This window comes from Ips typographus, linkage group LG1 (genome assembly GCF_016097725.1).
Source record: "Ips typographus isolate SLU linkage group LG1, UJ_Ityp_2.0, whole genome shotgun sequence".
Lineage (NCBI taxonomy): Eukaryota > Metazoa > Arthropoda > Insecta > Coleoptera > Curculionidae > Ips > Ips typographus.
The window spans coordinates 9,542,528-9,563,437 of NC_138422.1; the positions used below are offsets into that span (position 1 = coordinate 9,542,528).

The 20,910-nt window shown below is 35.6% G+C and overlaps 1 protein-coding gene across 1 annotated transcript; it reads left to right on the forward strand.

Moving 5' to 3' along the window:
* Positions 1–373: 373 nt before the first annotated feature.
* LOC145732211 (uncharacterized protein CG7065-like) lies at positions 374–20,282 on the forward strand. Its single transcript, XM_081984315.1, has 22 exons — positions 374–535; positions 956–1,066; positions 3,867–3,977; positions 4,039–4,245; positions 4,295–4,465; positions 4,522–4,798; positions 4,856–5,071; positions 5,995–6,051; positions 7,210–7,348; positions 7,413–7,640; positions 7,697–7,839; positions 7,901–8,117; positions 8,235–8,528; positions 9,206–9,387; positions 10,893–11,014; positions 11,071–11,241; positions 11,300–11,438; positions 11,494–11,630; positions 13,590–13,918; positions 13,974–14,194; positions 14,254–14,602; positions 19,779–20,282. The coding sequence occupies exons 2-22, from the start codon at positions 1,004–1,006 to the stop codon at positions 20,173–20,175; spliced, it is 4,170 nt and encodes a 1,389-aa protein (XP_081840441.1). The 5' UTR covers positions 374–535; positions 956–1,003; the 3' UTR covers positions 20,176–20,282.
* The last annotated feature ends 628 nt before the right edge of the window (positions 20,283–20,910 follow it).

A 20,910-nucleotide genomic window follows, 5' to 3' on the forward strand; every position in this document is an offset into this window, starting at 1 on the left:
AAATGATGTTTAAGTAATGCTTTTTTGATTAGTAATCGAATTATTTCAGTGCCTTCAGAAGAATTGTCCAGCGATTGCTAATCGATGTGTTCTTATGAATGCGGCCATTTTCCTTGGAATTTCCTGGAATTTGGAATTGTCCCATATTTTAAAAATTTAGGCTAAAATCTTAAACAACTTTACAAAATGTACATAGTACAATTTTGACTAATTTTAGTTATTGTCCAGGTTCCGTTCGTTTTGACGTTGTATCGAGCGCGTAGAACGGATGTTTGACAGTTAAGAAAATTACATAACGTATCTCTGACTCTGAACGTAGTACGGCAAAAGCTTCTGTAAATATGGCAACGTCTGATAAATAAAGACTTTAATGACAAATTAATTGCCATTTGACAGTTGACAATAAATGTTTTTTTTTGTTCTCTTTCAAAGTGGTGTTTTTGGTGTGGAGGTGAATTTTACATTTTCCAGTTATTTTCCTGATTTCTTTATACAGGACAGCTAATTGACTATGAGGAGCTATTAGTGCAAACAGGTAAATTATTTTTATATATTGAATGTAAAAAAGTCGATTTTTCCACAAGACTGGCTGTATTGTTTAGCTCACAGGGCGCCGTAAAATCAACAGCCGGAACCTGGTTATACAACAATTTTGAATGCTCTTAACACCTTAATGTTTTGTTGATAAGGTTCAAATTACCTTAAAAATGCAGTAGAACATAGAGCCGCTTTATATAAATGTTTATATGTGAATAAATTAATTATTGCTTTCTTCAAATTGAAAGGCAGCCATATTGTGTTGTGATGGGGTGACGGCAAATTTGAATTTTCTGATCATGTAATTTAAAACATACTGGGCTACTTAAGGTAAGTTACAATATATTAACAGAAACATTCTGCAAAAACCACTTAACAATTTTATGGTTATAGGTTGTAATTTAAATTTCCTTTACAGATCATTGTTAAGGTCAGTAATAGAAAATTTAAAACTAAATTGAAAAACATGGAGCCAGCGGCCCCAGGAACTGAAGATGACTTGGTTGACTTTAATTCCTTAAATAAAAAGGTAAATATTGTCTATAGAAACACAACACATGAAGTGTTGTGTTGTGTATCCTTATTTTTAGTTTTTATTTGTAAAAGGTAAGTATCAATGTGTAATTTATGGCAGTTCTTCTTTGTGGGTTTGAGATTATTATTATAAAAATAACATCAAGGTGGGTTTTTGAGTTTTTCTTCTTAAATCAGGTTATAACACAAAATACAAAAGTATCAGTAACAGAAATAATTATGATATTAGGTACATTATTATTCTCTAGATTGATTAAAAACTATTTTTTTCTACCCAATTAATGGTAAGTACAGTAAAGTACACAGTTTATTAAATTGAAGGTGTTGTAGGCAACATTTTATGTTTTATCCAGAAGTTTGAATCTAAAGAATTTAGGTACTAAACAACCAGTCAACCCTGTAAATTTTAAATGTGTGTGTAAAACATATTGAGTTTTAGCATTAAGTTGTTTCCTTCACAAAATCCCAGTTACTATTTAATAAAAATACAAAATTTGTGTTATCAAGATTTTTATTACGTATAAGTGGAAATTTTATCAAAAATGTGTTTTTTCTATTTTCTTTAATTAAAGGTCAGTATTGTCACAGGTTTGGTTTTATTTATGGTATTGAAAGGTGTTACATTGTTCTGAAAATTCTTACTTAGATAAAATCGGTCACTACTATAACCATATTTTATTATTTTTGTTATCAGTATTTGCAATACTGATTGTAATAATACAGACTCCAGGTGCCAACTTACTGGAAATTAAACCAATCTTAGTTTACAAAGGATTGTTTAATTACTTTGAAATTTAAGTAAAGAACCAGATGGGTTAAGCAATCTGTTTTCATGTCTAAAGTGCTCTTTAGATGAATTGGATAATTCTCTTGGATATTTATTACTTGTGTTGGACTTCTATGCAATTTTCCAACTTGATTTAGTGTCACTTGTAAAATGTGATCATGTCATTTGTCATGTCTAAAAGTCATCTGAGTGTTTATGTTTTCATGAAATTAACCTAAAAGAAGTAAGTTTAACTGAGTTTAATAATTATTTATTTAAAAAGTAATTAAATGAAAAAAAATTGAAAATGTAACTTTAACCCCTTGTAGAACCGTTATTATTTTGTTTTTGAAGTGTTATAGGCTTGTTTCACACTTTTTGATGTACAACTAACTATCTTGGTTGCACCATATCTGGACATCCTGTATAATTGAATTAGTTGCATTGCAGCTGTGTATTACATTATCACTGCTAAAAGTGCAACTGGGCAAGAAAAAACCAAGACATCCAAAAACTTAGAAGGAGAAAATTAAGGTGGTAATCTTTACGTTATATAGGACTCTGGAGAACTGAAAACGTAACAATTAGGTTAGAATCATCAGAATTCTATTTCCGGTCGGACAATTATATTGACTTTATTGACAGCAACTAGGTGAAAACGCATGCGTAAACGATTAATTCAAAACGACTTAAAATAGCTACTGTGTACAGTGTATTTCATGTATATGAAATGGAAAAATTGAAAGCAAGATTTAACAGAACTGATCTACTCAAAAAAATGTAACTGTATACATTAAAGTTGGATGATGTATGGTTGTGTGTGTGTCTGATATAGAATAGATGATATTTGGATGAAGTAAGGACAATCATTATAATAATATCATTATCCAAAAAAATGAGGATTCTGAAACATTTGGAATACCCTGTATACATTTAATATTATATTATTTACTTAAGTACTTACCTAGCTACTTATATCACATTAATTAACATTCTGTGTCCATTAACTCTTTTAACATGTGTAAACTTAGACCGTCTGTCAGCAATAAGTTTTGTTTGTATGAGTATATTCCGTTTTCAAAACTTTTCATATAATTTTAGGAAATTGATAAAATTTGTAAAATTTTTGCGTTAATGACCTGGTGGCAAATATTTTTTGCTTTCTGCTGTTGGTTAGGAAACAAGCCGGTAAAACGCTAAGATCCGTTTTCATCGTAAATAAATTATTTTTATTGAAAGCTAGATAAGACTAGTGATCATTTAAGGCTATGGAGTGGAACCCACACTGATCATAAAACCTGAAACACCCTGTGGTGTCTGTAAAATATACAAAAAATGCAAAATATAACAGATTTGACGTCAGAAATATTGTGTGACTAAAACAAACAAATCAAACAATAGTCTTAAGTTTCCACAAAAAAAGTTCTTCGCGTTTTTATTTGGTGTCGTGATGTTTAATGCCATGCAGAAGTGATGGAAGTGTAGGTCAATTCAGTTATGTTCAGCTTCTTAAGTGGTCTTAAATTCATATAGTTGTGTTGTATTCAATACAACTGTCGTTATATGCGCAGAGAGCGGCAATGAGTTGATTCAAAAGTCTCAACCATTTTAAAATAATTGGGTTTTTAGCAGTTTTGTTAAAAATTTACGCAGTATTTGAGTAATAAGCTTATTAAAGCGATTTCAGTATTTAGATAGTTTGTAAATAAATAATAAATAATTCCGATTTTATATGAAAAATAAGTATGGCAAACATAGTCTGACAGAATCTATTGAAAGCGTTCTTAAGTTAAACATTACACATTACTTATGGAATTTTCTATAATTAATGTCTAATGCGCTTATCTGTGTGCTTAACCGCCGGTCATTCGACTGACCTGATTATATTAATGTTACATTATTTTTTCCTGATTTTTAATTAATTTTAGGACAACTTTTACTTAAATAATGTATTTCAAATAATATTGTGTAATGAATTGAAACCTTAACTACTTAAATATTTCTTTTTCTAATCTAAACTACGTTACAGGAAGCTGAAAACGATCGTCTACTGCAATTGAAAGCCGTACTAAGAAATGGCAAGTACGAAAACGTTTTTGAACTTTCTTACATTAATGGAGGAGAGCATTGGTTTTGCAAGGTAAACCTTTTATCAACTCTTTGGTTAGTTTAAAGTAATAAGTTCAATTATCTATTTAAAGGTTTGCGAATGTCCAGTTATGGGAAGAGTATATCAGCATGAATTGGGACGACGACATTCCCTAAATATGCAAGCAACGTTCGGGCGTAAACGCATAGAAAGCGAAGAAGAAACTCTTGTATCAGAAGAGAATGCTATTTTGGAAGTTGCACCTGGTGAGCCTGTACCGCCAGGTTTTGAAGATATGGATAGAAAAGCCATAATACAAGTAGGGATTGTATAATTAAATGTAATTGTTTTTAAGAAAGTTGGTTTAGGATCGCCTTGATGGATTCAAAGTAGGTCCACTAGTTGCTTTGGAGTATCTTATTGAGATGACTGACTATGATTTAAGTAAAGAGCCGTCGTATTTGTGTATTTTGTGTGATAAAAAAGGGGATCCTAGAACTTTTTTAACTCATTTAGCTAGTTACAACCATATTTCACAGGTTTGTCACATCATTGATTAATAAGATTCTTTTCTTCAATCATGTAATATTTTTAGTACTTACAAAAGCATTTTCCTACATGCTATCGCGCTTTAGCACCCTACATGACTAAACAATTCAAAAGAAACTGGCAGACTGTTTTGCAAAAAATTGCAGAAGCTATCGAAAAAAAGTACGGCAGACTCCGGCCGTTTTGTATCGATCAGGACAAGTTTGAAAAAGATCGAATGTTTTATTTGGAGAAGATCATGAAAGGACCTCATTTTTCCGAACTTAACGGACACACTTTCGTTGAGTTGGTGGTGCACGACGAACTTACCAAAACATTCGATGGTATAACTAAAATATTCCCTGACCTTAAAAGTTCAATTTTACGTCTGAGCGGTATAGATGAAGGTCGACCTGTAAAGACGGCCACAAGTTTTGGAGGAAAGTCTTTCATTGAACGGGAACCGGTGTTCACAACCTCAAAGCGTAGTCCCTCGCCACCGGTGGTCGCTAGACCGTCCAAAAAATCGCGCAATCCTGCCGAGGAGAATAAAAAACCAGGTGGAGAAACTTCGAGCAAGGCACAATCAGCAAACAGGCCCACACGACGATCTCCAGGTGAGTTTGTTTTACTCTAAATGTCTTTGGTTTTTATAGTGTTAGTATTCTTACAGCGAATTTTAAAATGTTAAAAACTTGACCAAAAGGCTGCGTGTCCAAATGTTTTTTCGAACTGGGTCATCGATTTTTTTTTACTCGGTTTAGTAGCGTTACCAACTAGGGTATTTGCCAGCTTAATAGGTAAGAGGCTCAGAAAGTCGGGCCTGTGCCCCTGAACCTCTAGAATTTTTCACAAAAGTTACTTTACACACACCAAAAATACTAAAAAAATTGCTTAAGGGCACGATCCGAGTAAAAGATATAGTCATTCCTTGTGGAAACTATAACCGTCACTGTCACATCCACGTGGTCCTCCTAGATTTTCACCCTTTCCGCCTCTTGGAAGCGCACAAGAAAAGTCCCCGTAGACTTTTAGTAATCGGCGTTTCCACTTAGAGGACCCATCATCTCCATAACAGTGTTCTTGATTTGTTTTAAAGAAGAGTTGTTTTCAAAATGACAGCCACTTTGCAAATTTTGGATTTACCGCGTGACAGTGTATGCTCGGCTTCATATTGAATTTTTTAAATAGATTTTATTTTACTTTAAACCCCATACAATTACAAACTAAAACCTTATTGAGAGGCACACTCTCAATGTTAGATGTTCAACAACTTTGAGAAAAGTTGTCTTGTATTAAAGGTTTTCTTTAAAAGGGCCAATAATTGTCACTGGTGATAAAGGACATTTTATTGAGCTAATGGAATTCATTTTTCAGTTCTGGAAATCGACGCTATTTGAGAACTATTTCAAAAACGTCAGAGAAAGTGTTTCTCGCAGAATGCCCTCGCAAAAAAATTATTTTACATTTTTGTTCACCATTTTCTTCCTTCTTCATTATGAAATTATTCTAAAATGTTCTATTTTAAAAACAAAACCAGGTGGAGAAACTCCTAGCAAGACACAACCACCAAATAGGCCGACACGACGATCTCCAGGTAAGTTTCATGTCTGTTTTTTTGTTTATTCGGCAGACTGTGGCTGTATCAAAAATAATTTCTATTATGTATCAAATCTATCACTCCAGCCATTATTCGACCGACAAAGCCCATGCAAAGTTAACGAAAGAAGGGCATATAGGTAATATAGGCTTTAAGAACGTTTTGCAAAGGAGTTATCTGGAAGGAATCACGGATCTATTAATGAATATTTTTACGTCAACTTTTTTTAGATGCATAGACGAAGAATAACTCTTGTCAATGATTAAAAGCATAGTTAGATACTACTGCTTTAACATCTTCAAATTGTTACCCCAACTTAATCGAAATTTTCGTACTTTTTTATGGATAATAACTTTCTAAAACGCTAAATGCAAACTTACTTTACACATTAACTACATCTATATTCCATAAATCAGTCAGTTTTTTAAATTTGTAGAGATGTTTATTCGTTCCAGAATATTGACAAATCCGGTCAAAAAACAAGGCGTGTTGACGCCCTTAACGTTCTTTGTTTTTCTAGTACTAGTATTCTCACAGAGCTTTTTAAAAAGTTAAAAAGTTGACCAAACGGTTTTGCGAGTATAAAAGGTGCTGCGGTTTTTCGAACTGGTTGATCAGATTTTCACGATTTTTTGACGTTTAGTCATTTTTTTTTAAACAGTGGTCCTAGAACCTGCCACTGCTTCTAGTATACAGGGTATAACTGAGATGTAGTCAAAAATAAAATGTGTGGCAAGTGGACACTAGTAAACATGCAGGGACAAAAAACAAAAGTTTCTTCTTGCTCAGTTTTTCTGATGAACATGTGTTCTAAAGAAGCTGTTTTCAAAATGACAGCCGTTTTGCAAATATTGGATTTGCCACGTGACAGTGTATTTTCTCCTTCATATTGATTTTTCAAATAGATTTTATTTTATTAACATACTAAAAATTGTCAACTAGTGATAAAAAATATTTTATTGAGCTATTGGATATTTGTATCAGATATAGAAGTTAATTTCCTTTTTTTTTTCAATCGTAGGTCATTGTTGTTTGTTATGCCCTCGCGAAAACTAAATGGTAAAAGTTCTGATAATCAAAAACCGGAGTTTAGTTTTGTTTCTCCGAGAACGCCTATTAGGATTTTCACGTGGTTTTTCTTTCAATTTTGAATAGTTCCCAGAAATCGTCGTCGCAGTTTGTCGAGCGTTTCCAGCATATCTAGTGATGAAGGTAATTCAAAAGGTGGTCGAAGATTAGCGCGCAATCGATCACCACCACAGCGAGGCCCTGCAAGGCGTCCAATTGACAACAGGTTAATTCAAATATTGTGGTAAAAACTGTAGTAGTAATTATTAAGCGACGCGTTCTTAATTTAGGCTGGCCTACAGACGAAAATCTCCTTCTCCCAGAAAGAAGACCGGTAAAGCAGATGAAGAGGACAAGCGCAAAATTCGTGAAAGAGAAGAAAGGCAAAAAATTGAGGAATACCACAAGTTGTCCAGAGCGATTGAAAATGACATTGAAAAAACATTGAAGCAACACGAAAAGAACCCAGAAAGGCATCCTAAATACAATGAGGAGTGGAAGTTATTTTGGAACAGGCGGTAAATTTCCTCAAAACCTGTAGGAAACATATGTATAAGTAATGCTTTATCATTAGATATAAAGAATTGCAAGCTGAAGGCAAGGATGCATCTAAGTACGATTTCAAACCAGAATGGATTAAGTTTTGGGGAACTAGAATGCGACAGTTGTCTGACGAAGACTTGAAAAGTAGGAAGGAAGGATTGAGGAAGCGTTTAGGTGAGTGTCAAAGTTTTGTAATTTTTTTTGCAAATTTTGTAAACTAACATTATGTTTGAAGGATTGGTTGAAGAGGCTCAACCTATTAGTTTTCGAATCGGTGGTCCTTCCAATCCCAACATCTCTAATCCACCGAAAGTTGTACTTCATCTTAAAGAAGTCAGCAAAACAAACCCGCCCATGGCTTCCAGACCGGATATAGATCCTGAAGTGATTATTTTGGACGATATTAAAGATGATACACCTTATCAGCCGCCAATTAAGAAACCTGTGCCCAGGTTAGTTATTACCGTTTATTTATTGTTTCTAATTATTGTCAATTATTGAGCTCCAAACTTATTTGTTTGACAACATATTCCGATTTCAATACATATTTTTTGTATTTGGTAATTAAGGGTAGAAAGGGTGAGATCTCATAGTCCCTGGGAAAGTGACACTTCTCCTCCTCGATCTGCGCCGAAAGGTCGCAGAAGTAGATCTCCGGTTAATGACCGTCGAAGGGCTGCAGCGAAACCACCGCCCAAGCCCAGAGAGAGATCTCCAGAGAAAGTTCCCAGACGGAGAAGTCCCGAAAGAAGGCGTTCGCCTGAACGCTCACGAAGGTCTCCCGATAGAAGTCGACGGTCGATCGAACGTTCTAGACGGTCACCTACAAATGGATCGAGAAATTCACGAGATAAACGATCCAGGTAAGTTGTTTTTGTGGACTTTTTTTTTCAATAAAAGTAGGCGTGGTTTGGTCTACAGTTGAACATTTTTGGATGTTATTCTTTTCAACGCTTTATCTCAGAAGTAAAATGGATTATTGCAATTTTGTATTTCATTAAGTAGTAATATTTCCGCACAAAATCAGTTATTACTGTGGGTACGTAAAGAATCGGTAGGTAAAACGTTGCCTAATTAAAGTTGCGTCAGCTCTGTGCAGATCTAATAAAGAGGAAGAAAGATTCACGCAACAAAGCAACATTATCCAAAGCTAGTTTTACACTGACAATTCCACTCATATTTTTAGCTCGCTTCGGATCTACTTCGGAGCTCGCTTCACAGTTCTACGGCGGAAATTTATAAATAAGTAGAAAAACTGACTGAAAAATGAACTAAAATGTGTGTTTTTGTTCATTTGCCTAAAAATTTTTCTTTTAGGCAAAGTTTTGACTAAATAATCATTTTCCAAACAAAATTTTACAAGAAACCATCTATGCACAATTTACCTGATAAAACTTGAACGTTTCGGGATATAACCTATGATTATTGTTATTAGTTTATTTATGATTATTTTTACTTCTGAGTAATATAAATTAACGCAAGAAAATGAAATATGCAAGTAACGTATTAATGCGGATTCATTTTTTTTTGTTATATGCAGATCGCCAGGTTTTGGACGGGACAGAGAAAGAGACCATCACCGAGATCGGGATCCCACTTTAGACGTCGTACCTAAAGAGAGAAGTTGGGAACGTGCACCGAGGGAAAGTTCGTATGAGAGGGATATTCGAGGTAGAGACAGGATAAGAACTGTAGCTGATCTTCCCTGGGAAAGAGAAAAAAGTAAGCTTATTTGTATTTTGTTGTATCTAATTATGTACAGGGTGCTGCATTTTCGATGGTTTTACGGGGTACAGAGAAAACGGTAATAGATAGAAAAAAAGTAGCATACGTGTTCCGATCTCATTTTCTGAGCTGAGATGATTGGCGAAGAGTGGGCTGCGCAAACTTCTTTCGTTTCAAAGATACGGGGGGTTTTTGAAAATTGGTCATTTTGGAACATCCTCTGTATTTCATTTGCTATTAAAGTTATCAAAAATGGAAAAACGGTTTCCGGTAGAAGTTTTGACGTAGAATCCAATGGCGTAGTCAGTTTTTTTCTATTACGTTTAGTTTCTGACATATGACACTAAGTTATATTTTTTTTAATGGAACACCCTATATATTTTTAGGTCATTTAATTCTGTTGATTTTTACTATTTCAACGGTGTATTAAAACATATAAGTTTGTAAACGTTAATCTTCGTAATTAGAAAAAAAGCGTTTCCTTAATAAAAAAGTGCTAAATAATATGTATAAAAATACCCACAGTCGAAACCAAATTTGGCTATATTCATATTAACATGTTACATGTCGTTTATAAACAGTTTTTTTAACTTCTACCTTAAAAATAGTAGAAAATAGAAATGGCCACTTTTCTTATTAAAGTGACGGTACAACTGTTTGTAACTTAGATTTTTAATAAGATTTATTAAAAATATTTAATTTCCTGATGTGTTATATGATTTCCGATTTTGTTTGGTATTTTAGATATTGGTTATTTTTTAGCTTAGCAAAGGTCCTTTTTTTAAAATAACAGGATTAACCTCTACAAACTTATATGTTGTAATACACCGTTGAAAAGGTAAAAATAAACAGAATTAAATGAACTAAAAATATATAGGGTGTTCCATTTAAAAAAATATAACTTAGTGTCATATGTCAGAAACTAAACGTAATAGAAAAAAACTGGCTACGCCATTGGATTCTACGTCAAAACTTCTACCGGAAACCGTTTTTCCTTTTTTGATAACTTTAATAGCAAATGAAATACAGAGGATGTTCCAAAATGACCAATTTTCAAAAACCCCCCGTATCTTTGAAACAAAAGAAGTTTGCGCAGCCCACTCTTCGCCAGTCATCTCAGCTCAGAAAATGAGATCGGAACACGTATGCTACTTTTTTTCTATCTATTACCGTTTTCTCTATACCCCGTAAAACCATCGAAAATGCAGCACCCTGTACAGCAGCGATAACTTTTAATTACCTAACAAGTTCAAGTATTTATTTAAAAGTACAGTTTAGAATGTTTTACTTAGTGCAGTAAACGGGAGTTTAAAATTTGACCATAAAGAAAAAAATACATTTTTGGTTTTGTTTTTTAGCAAAATATAACCATTTTATAAAACACATGTATATGCTAGCTTAAGAGATATTTTGGAAACTGACAAACTGGAATACCTTCCTGATACACTTGAAACATTTCGATAACAAAAGCGTAGCAACAATTATTCATACGATTTATGTAGTGATGTATCATGGACCACCACGTGTAACCCCACCAGATGACTTCTACGGCCATCCTGTAAAGCGACCGCAGTTAAACTTTATTCCACCGCCCTTAGTTGACGAAGAGCCTGACGATGAAGATGTATGTCTGTACATATAATTTTTCTGAATATCCGTTATAATTTCCATACATTTCAGGTTAACATAGTCTCAGTGTTGCGACTTTTAACGGCTCTGGAGGAGCGATTAGGCTCGCTGGGACCCAAAATTATCGACTTGCTAGCCCAAGCTTTGGCTCTGGAGAAAAAGGAAGCCAACAGCAGTGAAACCCTACTTGATAATGAAATCAACTTAGTTATGTTTGAAACGGTAACATTGGCGTCTTTTAGCGTTTGAGTTTGTTTTGGAAATCGATATTAAAATACAGGTGAAAGAAAAACTGAAAGGTCAACTATTGGCCGGACTGGTCGATCCGATGCAAGAGAGAGCGTTTAAAAAAGCCATTCAGAAAACGGCTAATTTAATTCATTTAGGCAGTGAACGGAAAAAGAAGCGATCAGTTGCAGGTAAAACTTATTCAGTCTTTTGCAATTGGTGATATAAGAAGACTTTGATTTGTAGTGGAAAAAGCTGTTGCAGTGCCAGGTGTAGGAGCTGTGGATAAAGCAGCAATTGCTAGGCAATTAGCAAATGCCCTAGTTGCACAAGGAAAGACTGACGTTACTCAAGCTGAATTGGAACAATTGATTAATGCTGTGGTGAGTACACTATTATTATTAGAGTCCGGATTTCTAGGAATTTTGCTTTTTGTAAATAATAAAAAAAAACAACCAACCTTTGACCTAATCTGAACCATTTACGCAAAAATACGTCATTTGACAGATTTTTTTCATGTTTTTTTCTTCTTTTTGTGTTTAGTTTAGTTTTTTGTGCTTATTTGCTGCTATTTTTTGTATGGTTTTATTTTGCATAGATTAATTTACAATTGCAATAGCTATGTTGAGATATTGAAGGCTTCTGAGAGACAAAAACATACCAATTATCTGTTGCAAAATGTGTAAGTATCAATTTACAAATTTAAACTGACCAAATTATTTCCAAATGCTCCTGAAGTAGTCTAAAAAGGTTTTCAACATTCAAAAATACTATAGAAGCTCTAAAATGCCTTGCAAAAGCTTACAAAACAGTCTAGAAGTTTCCAAAAGCTTTTAGAACAGTCTAAAAGCTGTCTAAATGCTTTTCAATTTATCTATAGAAGCTCTCAAAAGATTTCAAGAGATACAATTCTCTTTAAACTGTTCACACAATACAACAACACTTTCCAAATACTCCTAAACTAGTCTAAAAAGGTTTTAAAACACTACAGAAACTCTAAAATGCTTCTCAACCAGTCGAAAGCCTTCCAAAACAGTCTAGAAGCTTCCAAAGGCTTTTAGAACACTCTAAAGGCTTCTGAAAAAATTTCAAGGCTGTCTAAAAGCTTCCCTGTATGCTTCTAAAGCAGTTTAGAAGTTTCCATAAGTTTCTAGAACCCTCCATAAGTTTTCTAATGCTTTAAAAGCAGTTAAAACCTTCAATGCGTTTTAAACTCTCCAGAAACTTTCCAAATGCTCGTAGAGTAGTCTCAAAGGTTTCAAAATATTACAGAAACTCCAAAATCTAAAGCAGTTGAAACCCTTCTAAAAGCTTTTAGAACAGTTTAAAAGCTTCCAAAAGTATCTTGAACCATTTACAAGGTTTCAAATGTCTTAAAAGCCATCCAGAACATTCAATGATCCTAAAGTAGTCTAAAAACGTTTTCAAAACACTACAGAAACTCCAAAATGCTTCTAAAGCAGTCAAAGGCTTCAGAAGCCCTTCAAAAAAATCTAGAAGCTTCCAAAAGGTTTTAGAACACTCTAAAAGATTCCAAATGCCCTTCAACTAGTCTAGAAGCACCCAAAAAATATCAAGACAGTCCAGAAAATTCCAAAAATTGTAAAACCGTTTAAGAATTTTCAAATGCCTCTAAAACATTCCAGAACCTTCAATATGCTCTTTAAACTGTCCAATACCCTTCCAAATGCTCTTCAAGTAGTTAAAAAAATTGAAAGTTTTCAAAACAGTTTAAAATCTTCTATAGGCTTCTAAAGAAGTTTCAAAGCTTCAAAAAATGTTTAGAACTTGAAAAAAAAGTAAAAAGTTTTGCATCTCAGAAAGAGTTTTGTGCTTTTTTACAGGTTTTTATGTTTTTTTAAAAAAATAATTTTGCTTTTTAAGAGCTTTTTTTCACGATTTTAGTGTTTTTTAATTCGGACTCTAATTATTATTGTGCAAACAAAATAAAATTTGCCTCTTTTAGCTTTAGAATAGGCTTTCTCAAGACAATAATATTGTTGCGTCGCCAAACATTTTTATTATTACTATATTATTTTATTACATTTTATTTTCTGCAAAACCGTTTAAGTTAACTACAGAGTGAGTAACAAATAAATTATTAAAATTTTATATAGAACTGAATGAAAAGAAGAGTTTCTATTTAAAAAAGGTGGCCACCATGTAGAAATAAAAGTTACTTACAAAAATGTGCAATAAAAATAAAAAATCGCGGGGACTGAACAATTTTTCCTCAAACTCGTAATTTTTAAATCAGCAATGTCTTTGCCGCTCACTGTCTAACCAAACATATCTTTTTTATATTATTTGCTCTAAAAAAACTGTGTGATTTTTTATTATAGGTCGGAATGGCCGAAGCGTCTAAAGGATCCGGCAAACCGGTGACAGCCGCGTCATTTCTTTCACAATTGTCAGGTGGCGAAACGAATTCCAACTCCACTAGGAGCAAACAAGATAAACGCAATGACAGCGCCGGAACACTAGACGGATTGACAGAACCCTTATCGCCCAGCACTCCTGAACGGTCCAATCCTAATAGTATGGAGAACTTATCCGATTCAGACTTGCAGACTTTGCTTCAGAACTTCAAAGATCTTTCAACTGAGGAACAAATGAACTTGATCAATTACTTGAAAAAGCTAGAATTAGATGAGCCTGAAAGGGTTGAGAGGTGTGGTTATTGATTTTTATTTTTTCATGGGAATAACAGTGTTGTTTTATTGTAGATTGAGAAAGTTTGTCAATTTAGGAGGCGATAAGTTGTCACAAGAAAATGTTGTGATTATTGATGATGATAAAAGTCCGGATACAAATGGTAATAGGAGTCCCTTTGCAAGTCGTTTAGAGGAAGGTAACCCGCAAGCAGAAACTTCAACAATGACAGGAAAGGAGGAGAAAAACACTAAAATTCATTTAGATTCTGAAGACGAGGATTACACTTTTGATGGTACTTCCTATTTTACCGATTACTGCAGCTTTCTTAACTAAGAAAGTAATTTATTTTAGACGTGGTTAAAGCAGCATCGAAAAACGTGCAACAAAAAGAATTGCAAGAAACACGTAAGGAATCTACTTTAACAGATGCCAAAACGTTGATTTCAAATCTGATGAGCTCTTTGAGTTCCAAACAAGGCTCTTCGAATGTTAATTTACTGGGTTTGCCCGCGACTAACTCACCGCCGACGTCAGTCCAAAACCTGGTAATTCCTACATCTTCAGCTGACTTTGCTCGAGCTCTAAGCGGAATTAATATGGACAATTTGGCTAATATCGTGAGCAGCGTACAGAAAGCACAAGAGAAGAAAAATGTTCAGGAAATTTCGAACAGTAGTAGTTCAAATGCACCAACAGGCAGGTTAGTAATAACTTTTTAATTTGTGTGTTGCTGTTTTGGCGTTTCTGACCTGACTTAACAAGGTCTAAGTGGATCCGGTTAATTGTTTCTAGAATGTCTACAAAGAGCTGCTGCAGAAACTTAACACATTATCAACTTATTGCTTAACCTGAAATTAATTTTTTGGAAAACTACTGGCCAGATTTTTTTTGGAAATGTAGTTTGATTATATGCCAATCAATTTGCTGTTTGAATTTCTATCAAAATGTTTATTTTAGGCACACTACAGGGTTCATCAGTATAATGATGGAATTGGCTGCATACTTTTGTGACTAAGAATATATAGAGGGTGATTGATGGTCGATTAGACGTTTAGGGAAAATCAGACATGGACATTTTTTGAAAATTTGGTTGCCTAGGTTATAATTTAAGTTTTGACACTTTTGGTTATACCGGAATTCGACCCTAGCTTTTTTATTTTAAATGAAACACCCAGTATATTATTACACATATTTGGACTTTACAGAAAATTTTTAACAACTTTTATGTATAATGTCCTCTTTACCTATCTCTCTCCAGTTTCGATATGTTTGAAGTTGTTATTAAAAAATGACAATGGGGTCGTCTGCCATGTGGAATTTAAGGTTTCAAATATGAAAATTTTAAAATACGTGTATTAAAACGTGCTTTACGTCTTACATTTCAATATTACATACCCTAGTAATTTTACAAAAAGCTTAAAAAGAAAGTTGAAATGAGCCGGGCACGATCCTCTGTGACGTACGTGGAAGTGTTACGTCAGGACGCAAGTTACTCATCTCGTAAAAATATCTTATTGGGGCAGCTCCTACAACTTTTTGAACACGATTGAACAACACAACGCTTAAACGGCGTTTTTCCCGCAGAAGATAATCTCCTAAACATAAATCACTAGAAATTAAACATTAACATAACCAACAGTTTCAGCTCCGCCTCCCTAGCCGTTTGAGCCCCGTTGACGTTTCGTTAAAATTGATATTAAACATACTGTACCGTCGTACTCCTTAATAACACACTTCTTGAACAACACTGTATATTGTTTACAAACAATAAACTGACACTGACACTTAACCTCGATATCTGACAACTTCGACTTCACTACAACCATCAACTCAACAACTAACTAACCAGGCCTGGTTCAGCTGCTTATATAGGCTTCCATGGTTTCTAGAAAATTCCCAAATATTCATGAAATTGACTTTCTCTCTCACACTCATTAAGCTATAACATAAATCTCTCTCTATATAAGCAACGGAGCCAGGATTTTCTAGAACACAGACAAAAGAACGTAGAACGTAAACAAAGCAACGTAACATACAGGGGTAACAACAAATAACTAAAGAAATCCTAACTAATAATTAAAAGTTCGCTTTGCAACACTGCCCCCCTCCTAGAGTTGATCGTCCCGATCATCAACTTCACCAGCTTTGGGTGGTCGGTAAGGTGCAAGTCGATCTAGGTGAACTATTTTCATTTTCGCCCGATGTCCTCGCTGTATTCTGTAGACGACGTCGTTCAGACGCTTTATAACGTCGTAGGGTCCCTCCCATGACCTCTGTAGCTTCGGCGACTTTCCTTTCTTTCGAGCAGGATTGTATAACCAGACCTGATCACCGGCTTGGAATCCGCTGCTGTTGGCCCTTTTGTCATATCTTGTCTTTAGTCGGTCGCTTGCAAATTTCAACTTCTGCCGGACTTCCTCATGGATCACGTGCAAGCGTTGCGCCAATTTTTCTGAATAGCTGTCACAAGAGGCTGGGGGTTCTTCCGGTCGTCCAAAAAGAAGATCTATTGGCAAACGAAGCTCCCTTCCAAAGACAACACTAGCTGGTGTTTTGCCAGTGGAATCATGTACTGCCGATCGATAAGCCATCAGGAACAACGGAATGTGCTGATCCCAATCTGTCTGATTGTTATCGACGACTGTCCTTAGGTAGTTGTCTAGTGTCCGGTTGAAACGTTCCACCATTCCGTCTGACTGTGGGTGTAATGGAGTAGTTCTGGTTTTCTTAATTCCCAATCGGTCACACACTTCCGTGAATACTGCCGATTCGAAATTACGCCCTTGATCCGAATGCAGCTCCCTCGGTACTCCAAATCTGCAGAAGAAGTTGTCAACCAGAACTTCTGCTACAGTAGCGGCTTCCTGGTTTGGTATTGCGTACACTTCTGGCCATTTACTGAAGTAGTCCATTGCGACCAAGACATAGCGATTTCCGGAATTAGTTTTGGGAAAAGGTCCAGCTACATCAACGGCAATCCTCTCAAACGGAGCTCCGACAATATACTGCTTCATACATCCTCGGCTTCGAGTTTTGGGACCCTTGCTACTGAAACAGTCTGCGCAACGCCGACACCAATCTTCTACATCTGAGCGGCTTTGTAGCCAATAGAACTTTTCCCTAACTTTATTTAACGTTTTGTTGATGCCAAAGTGCCCTCCACCAATTCCACTATGGGCTTCTTTCAGTACGTCACTAACTCGGTTTCTTGGCAGAACTACCTGTAGTCGTTCTTCTTTCCCATCCGGACTTTCCCATTTTCTTTTTAGTAAATCTCCATCAATAATAAGGGACTCCCATAATGCCCAATATCCCTTTAATGTTGGAGACTTAGCGGAAATCTCCTCCCAATTTGGTCTTTCTCCACGCTCTTTCCAGTTAATTATCTGTCCTAAATCGGGGTCTTCTCGTTGATCGGCAGCCAAGTTTTCCCGATCCCATGCGATGTCATTTTTCAGAGCGATCCTTCGACAAGGCTTTCCAAATTCAGCTATCTCCAGGCGTTTACAGTTATTGCAACCTTCCACACAAGGTCTTCGTGACACTGCGTCCGCGTTTCCGTACAAACGTCCCTTTCTGTGTTCAATCTGGAAGTCATATTCTTGAAGTCTTTGCATTCCTCTAGGTTTGCGGCACTGCGATTGAATGTGTCCCTTTTCTCCACAGTTCCAGCATTCCAATGACCGAGTAAACGTGGTGATTTGAGCGTTTCGGTTGTTCTGACTTCTTCTATTTAACGCTCCCATTAGTTCTTTTCGAAATGTCTCCAGCTGACGATTCAAGTCTGACTGAGTGATTGTGTGATCTGAATTGGAATATCGGTTTCTCGGTTCCGATGTAAGGCTTCTGACTTGACGCACTCGGGTATGTCCTCGTGATACTTGCTTGACCGCCTCAAACTCCAAAGCGTAGGCAAGAGCATCATGCAATGTTTGGCATCTCGCTAATCGTATTGCTTGCTCTGTGTCACAATCTTTAAGACCTCGTACAAAAGTCCGTACTGCCATTCGCTCTCTAATGTCGTGAGAGGCCGTTGGATAGGCCAGACAAACTAATCGAGCAATGTCGGCTTCATACTGTTGAAGTGTTTCCGTGCTTCTTTGGGTCCTACTAGACAACTGAGCTTCGTATACTTGTTCTAGGTGCTTATTTCCAAATCTCATCTCTAAATGTTGGATTAAGTCGTCGTAGTTTTTGTACTGGCTCTCGTCCAAAGTCTGCAAAACCTCCAGTGCTTCTTCTCGAAGTGACAAAACCAAGGCAGTGGCTTTGTCACTTGATGTCCATTTGTTGGCCTCTGCGGCAGCCTCAAACTGTTTTTTGTAAACCTGCCATGAGGTCTTACCGTCGAAAACTGGTGGCTTTATATTTGAGCAGACACTAGAACTGGCGACTACGGTTGGCTTTGAAGACTTTTCCTGTAGTTTGTCAAATTCCTCTCGCAAGGTCTGAACGGTCTCCTCCATACCGCTTATCCTCTCATTTACCTTTTCTTCCAAAATTTCCATCCTGTTGTCCATTTCTCCTTTTATTTCATTTATTACTCGGTCTAATTTTTCATCTTGTTGTTGAAACTGGTCTTTAATTTGGTCTTGGCTTGCTTTCATTTCTTCGAACTTTTGGTCTTGACTCGCTTTCATTTCTTCGAACTTTTGGTCCTGACTTGCTTTTAACTCCTCGAACTGCTCTTGACTTATTTGGCTTGCTTTCATTTCTTCGAACTTTTGGTCTTGGCTCGCTTTCATTTCTTCGAACTTTTGGTCCTGACTTGCTTTCATCACTTGAATCATCTCCATAAGTTGTTTCATTCCTTCATCCATTTTGGCGCTTTGTTGTCGTGTACTCACAGGCATTCAACACACCTTCTGCTTCTGTCTTCCTCTGGATCTCTTCTTCGATTCTCCAATCCCACTTCTGACACCAAATGTACCGTCGTACTCCTTAATAACACACTTCTTGAACAACACTGTATATTGTTTACAAACAATAAACTGACACTGACACTTAACCTCGATATCTGACAACTTCGACTTCACTACAACCATCAACTCAACAACTAACTAACCAGGCCTGGTTCAGCTGCTTATATAGGCTTCCATGGTTTCTAGAAAATTCCCAAATATTCATGAAATTGACTTTCTCTCTCACACTCATTAAGCTATAACATAAATCTCTCTCTATATAAGCAACGGAGCCAGGATTTTCTAGAACACAGACAAAGGAACGTAGAACGTAAACAAAGCAACGTAACATACAGGGGTAACAACAAATAACTAAAGAAATCCTAACTAATAATCAAAAGTTCGCTTTGCAACAATACGTTCCGTCTTACTCAACTTACTATAAACAGAAGAGAGATAGGGCATATTATCTGTTTCTGAGATATATACCATTTTATCTGAAATTCGACATTTGCAGTACCTAAAACAATAACTTTCGCATAACATAAAACGTTTTCTTCTTGGTTTTTGTGTTTTGTAGTGTTAAACAAGTTTGGTTCTACGAGTGGGTGCAAAAAGAATTTTAGAAAAATGATACGGGGAGGTCAAAAAGTTGGCTTTAAAAAAAAAAATTTAAAAAGTGCGAAAAGTTTATTTTCCAATAAAACAACCCAATTTTTATCATTTTATTTTGTTCCCCGTCTAAAATTAGGGTAAGTTGTATGATGTCACTCGCAAAATGGTATTATATTAGACGTTTGTCGGTTATTAGGAATTATTTCATTCATTCATATTCAATTATTTTAAACTTGCCCGAATTTTAGAAACAAGATAAAATATTAAATAAAATCATAAAAAATTGGGGAATTCTCTTGACTTTTCGCACTTTTTCATTTTTTGAAACCAGTTAAGTTGAGGTTTATTATTGTATTTCAGACTTGCTCCAAGCGGCGTTAATCTACCGAATCCGTTAGCAGAGAAAGCTCAGACGCCAGTTTCATTATACTCAGGCACCCCAAACACGAATGCACCTAGACTAGGAGCGCCACCAATGGGTCAAAGACCCGTATTACCTAACCAGCATTTGATGATTAGGAATTTGGGACCAGGCGTGAGTCCCCCCAATCAAGGCCCAATGAATATGGCACCTCGTTTTTCGTTTCCGATGAGAGGGCCCGGTCCAAATCCGTATGGGAATCCAAATCAGTTTGGAAATCCGAATCAAAGACCGAATTTTATGAATCCAAGACAACCTCGTCCCCAATTTAATCCCAACTTTAATCAGAGATTCGGCGGACCCCGGGGGCCTGGTGGTTTTAATCATAGGTGGTAGATGTATTAAGTTTTAGGTAAATTGTGCTTGCGATAAAAGTTTAATTTTTAGGAACTCATTTGTATATATTGTTAATAAAAACATCAATTTTTGACGTAGGTATTTTAGTAATGTGCTTTATTTTATGCAACTTTTTATTTAATTAATATGATTTCAATTTCCCACTTTACTATTATACCCACACCCATGTCATGCCACCGCGTGTCGCCAAAAAGTGTCATTTGTTCCATTAAGCCTGATCAGTTAATCGGGATTAGTCGGTCGACCTGTATTTGCTATGCACCATGCAATGATTAATTGATCTTCAAGAAAGACTTGGCAATATTGTAAACATTTTTAACATACGTCACTTCTGTCAATAAAATAATATAGAACAGTGGAACAAAAAAAAAACATCCTCATAACTTGCCATGAATCAAATTTATTGATCAGTTTATGAGATTTTATTTTTTATTTCCATTTTTTTGTAGTGAAAACGCGTTTTTCAATAGAACTAAGAATACCTTCTGCTACGTCTGTGCTCCTGATAAAAATCCAGTTTTTAAAGAAAATAGGACATATTACTATTACTTCTGATAATTGTAAGGAGAGCAGAAACGCGCAAAGGTACATTTTAGTTACTCCTAATACTTGGCGCATTGGCAATTGCCAAGAAAACTAAATTTACCACCTGCTTATTCTATACTCCAGGTAGATGAAAAATTATTTATTACCCTTTCATTAACCATATCTAGC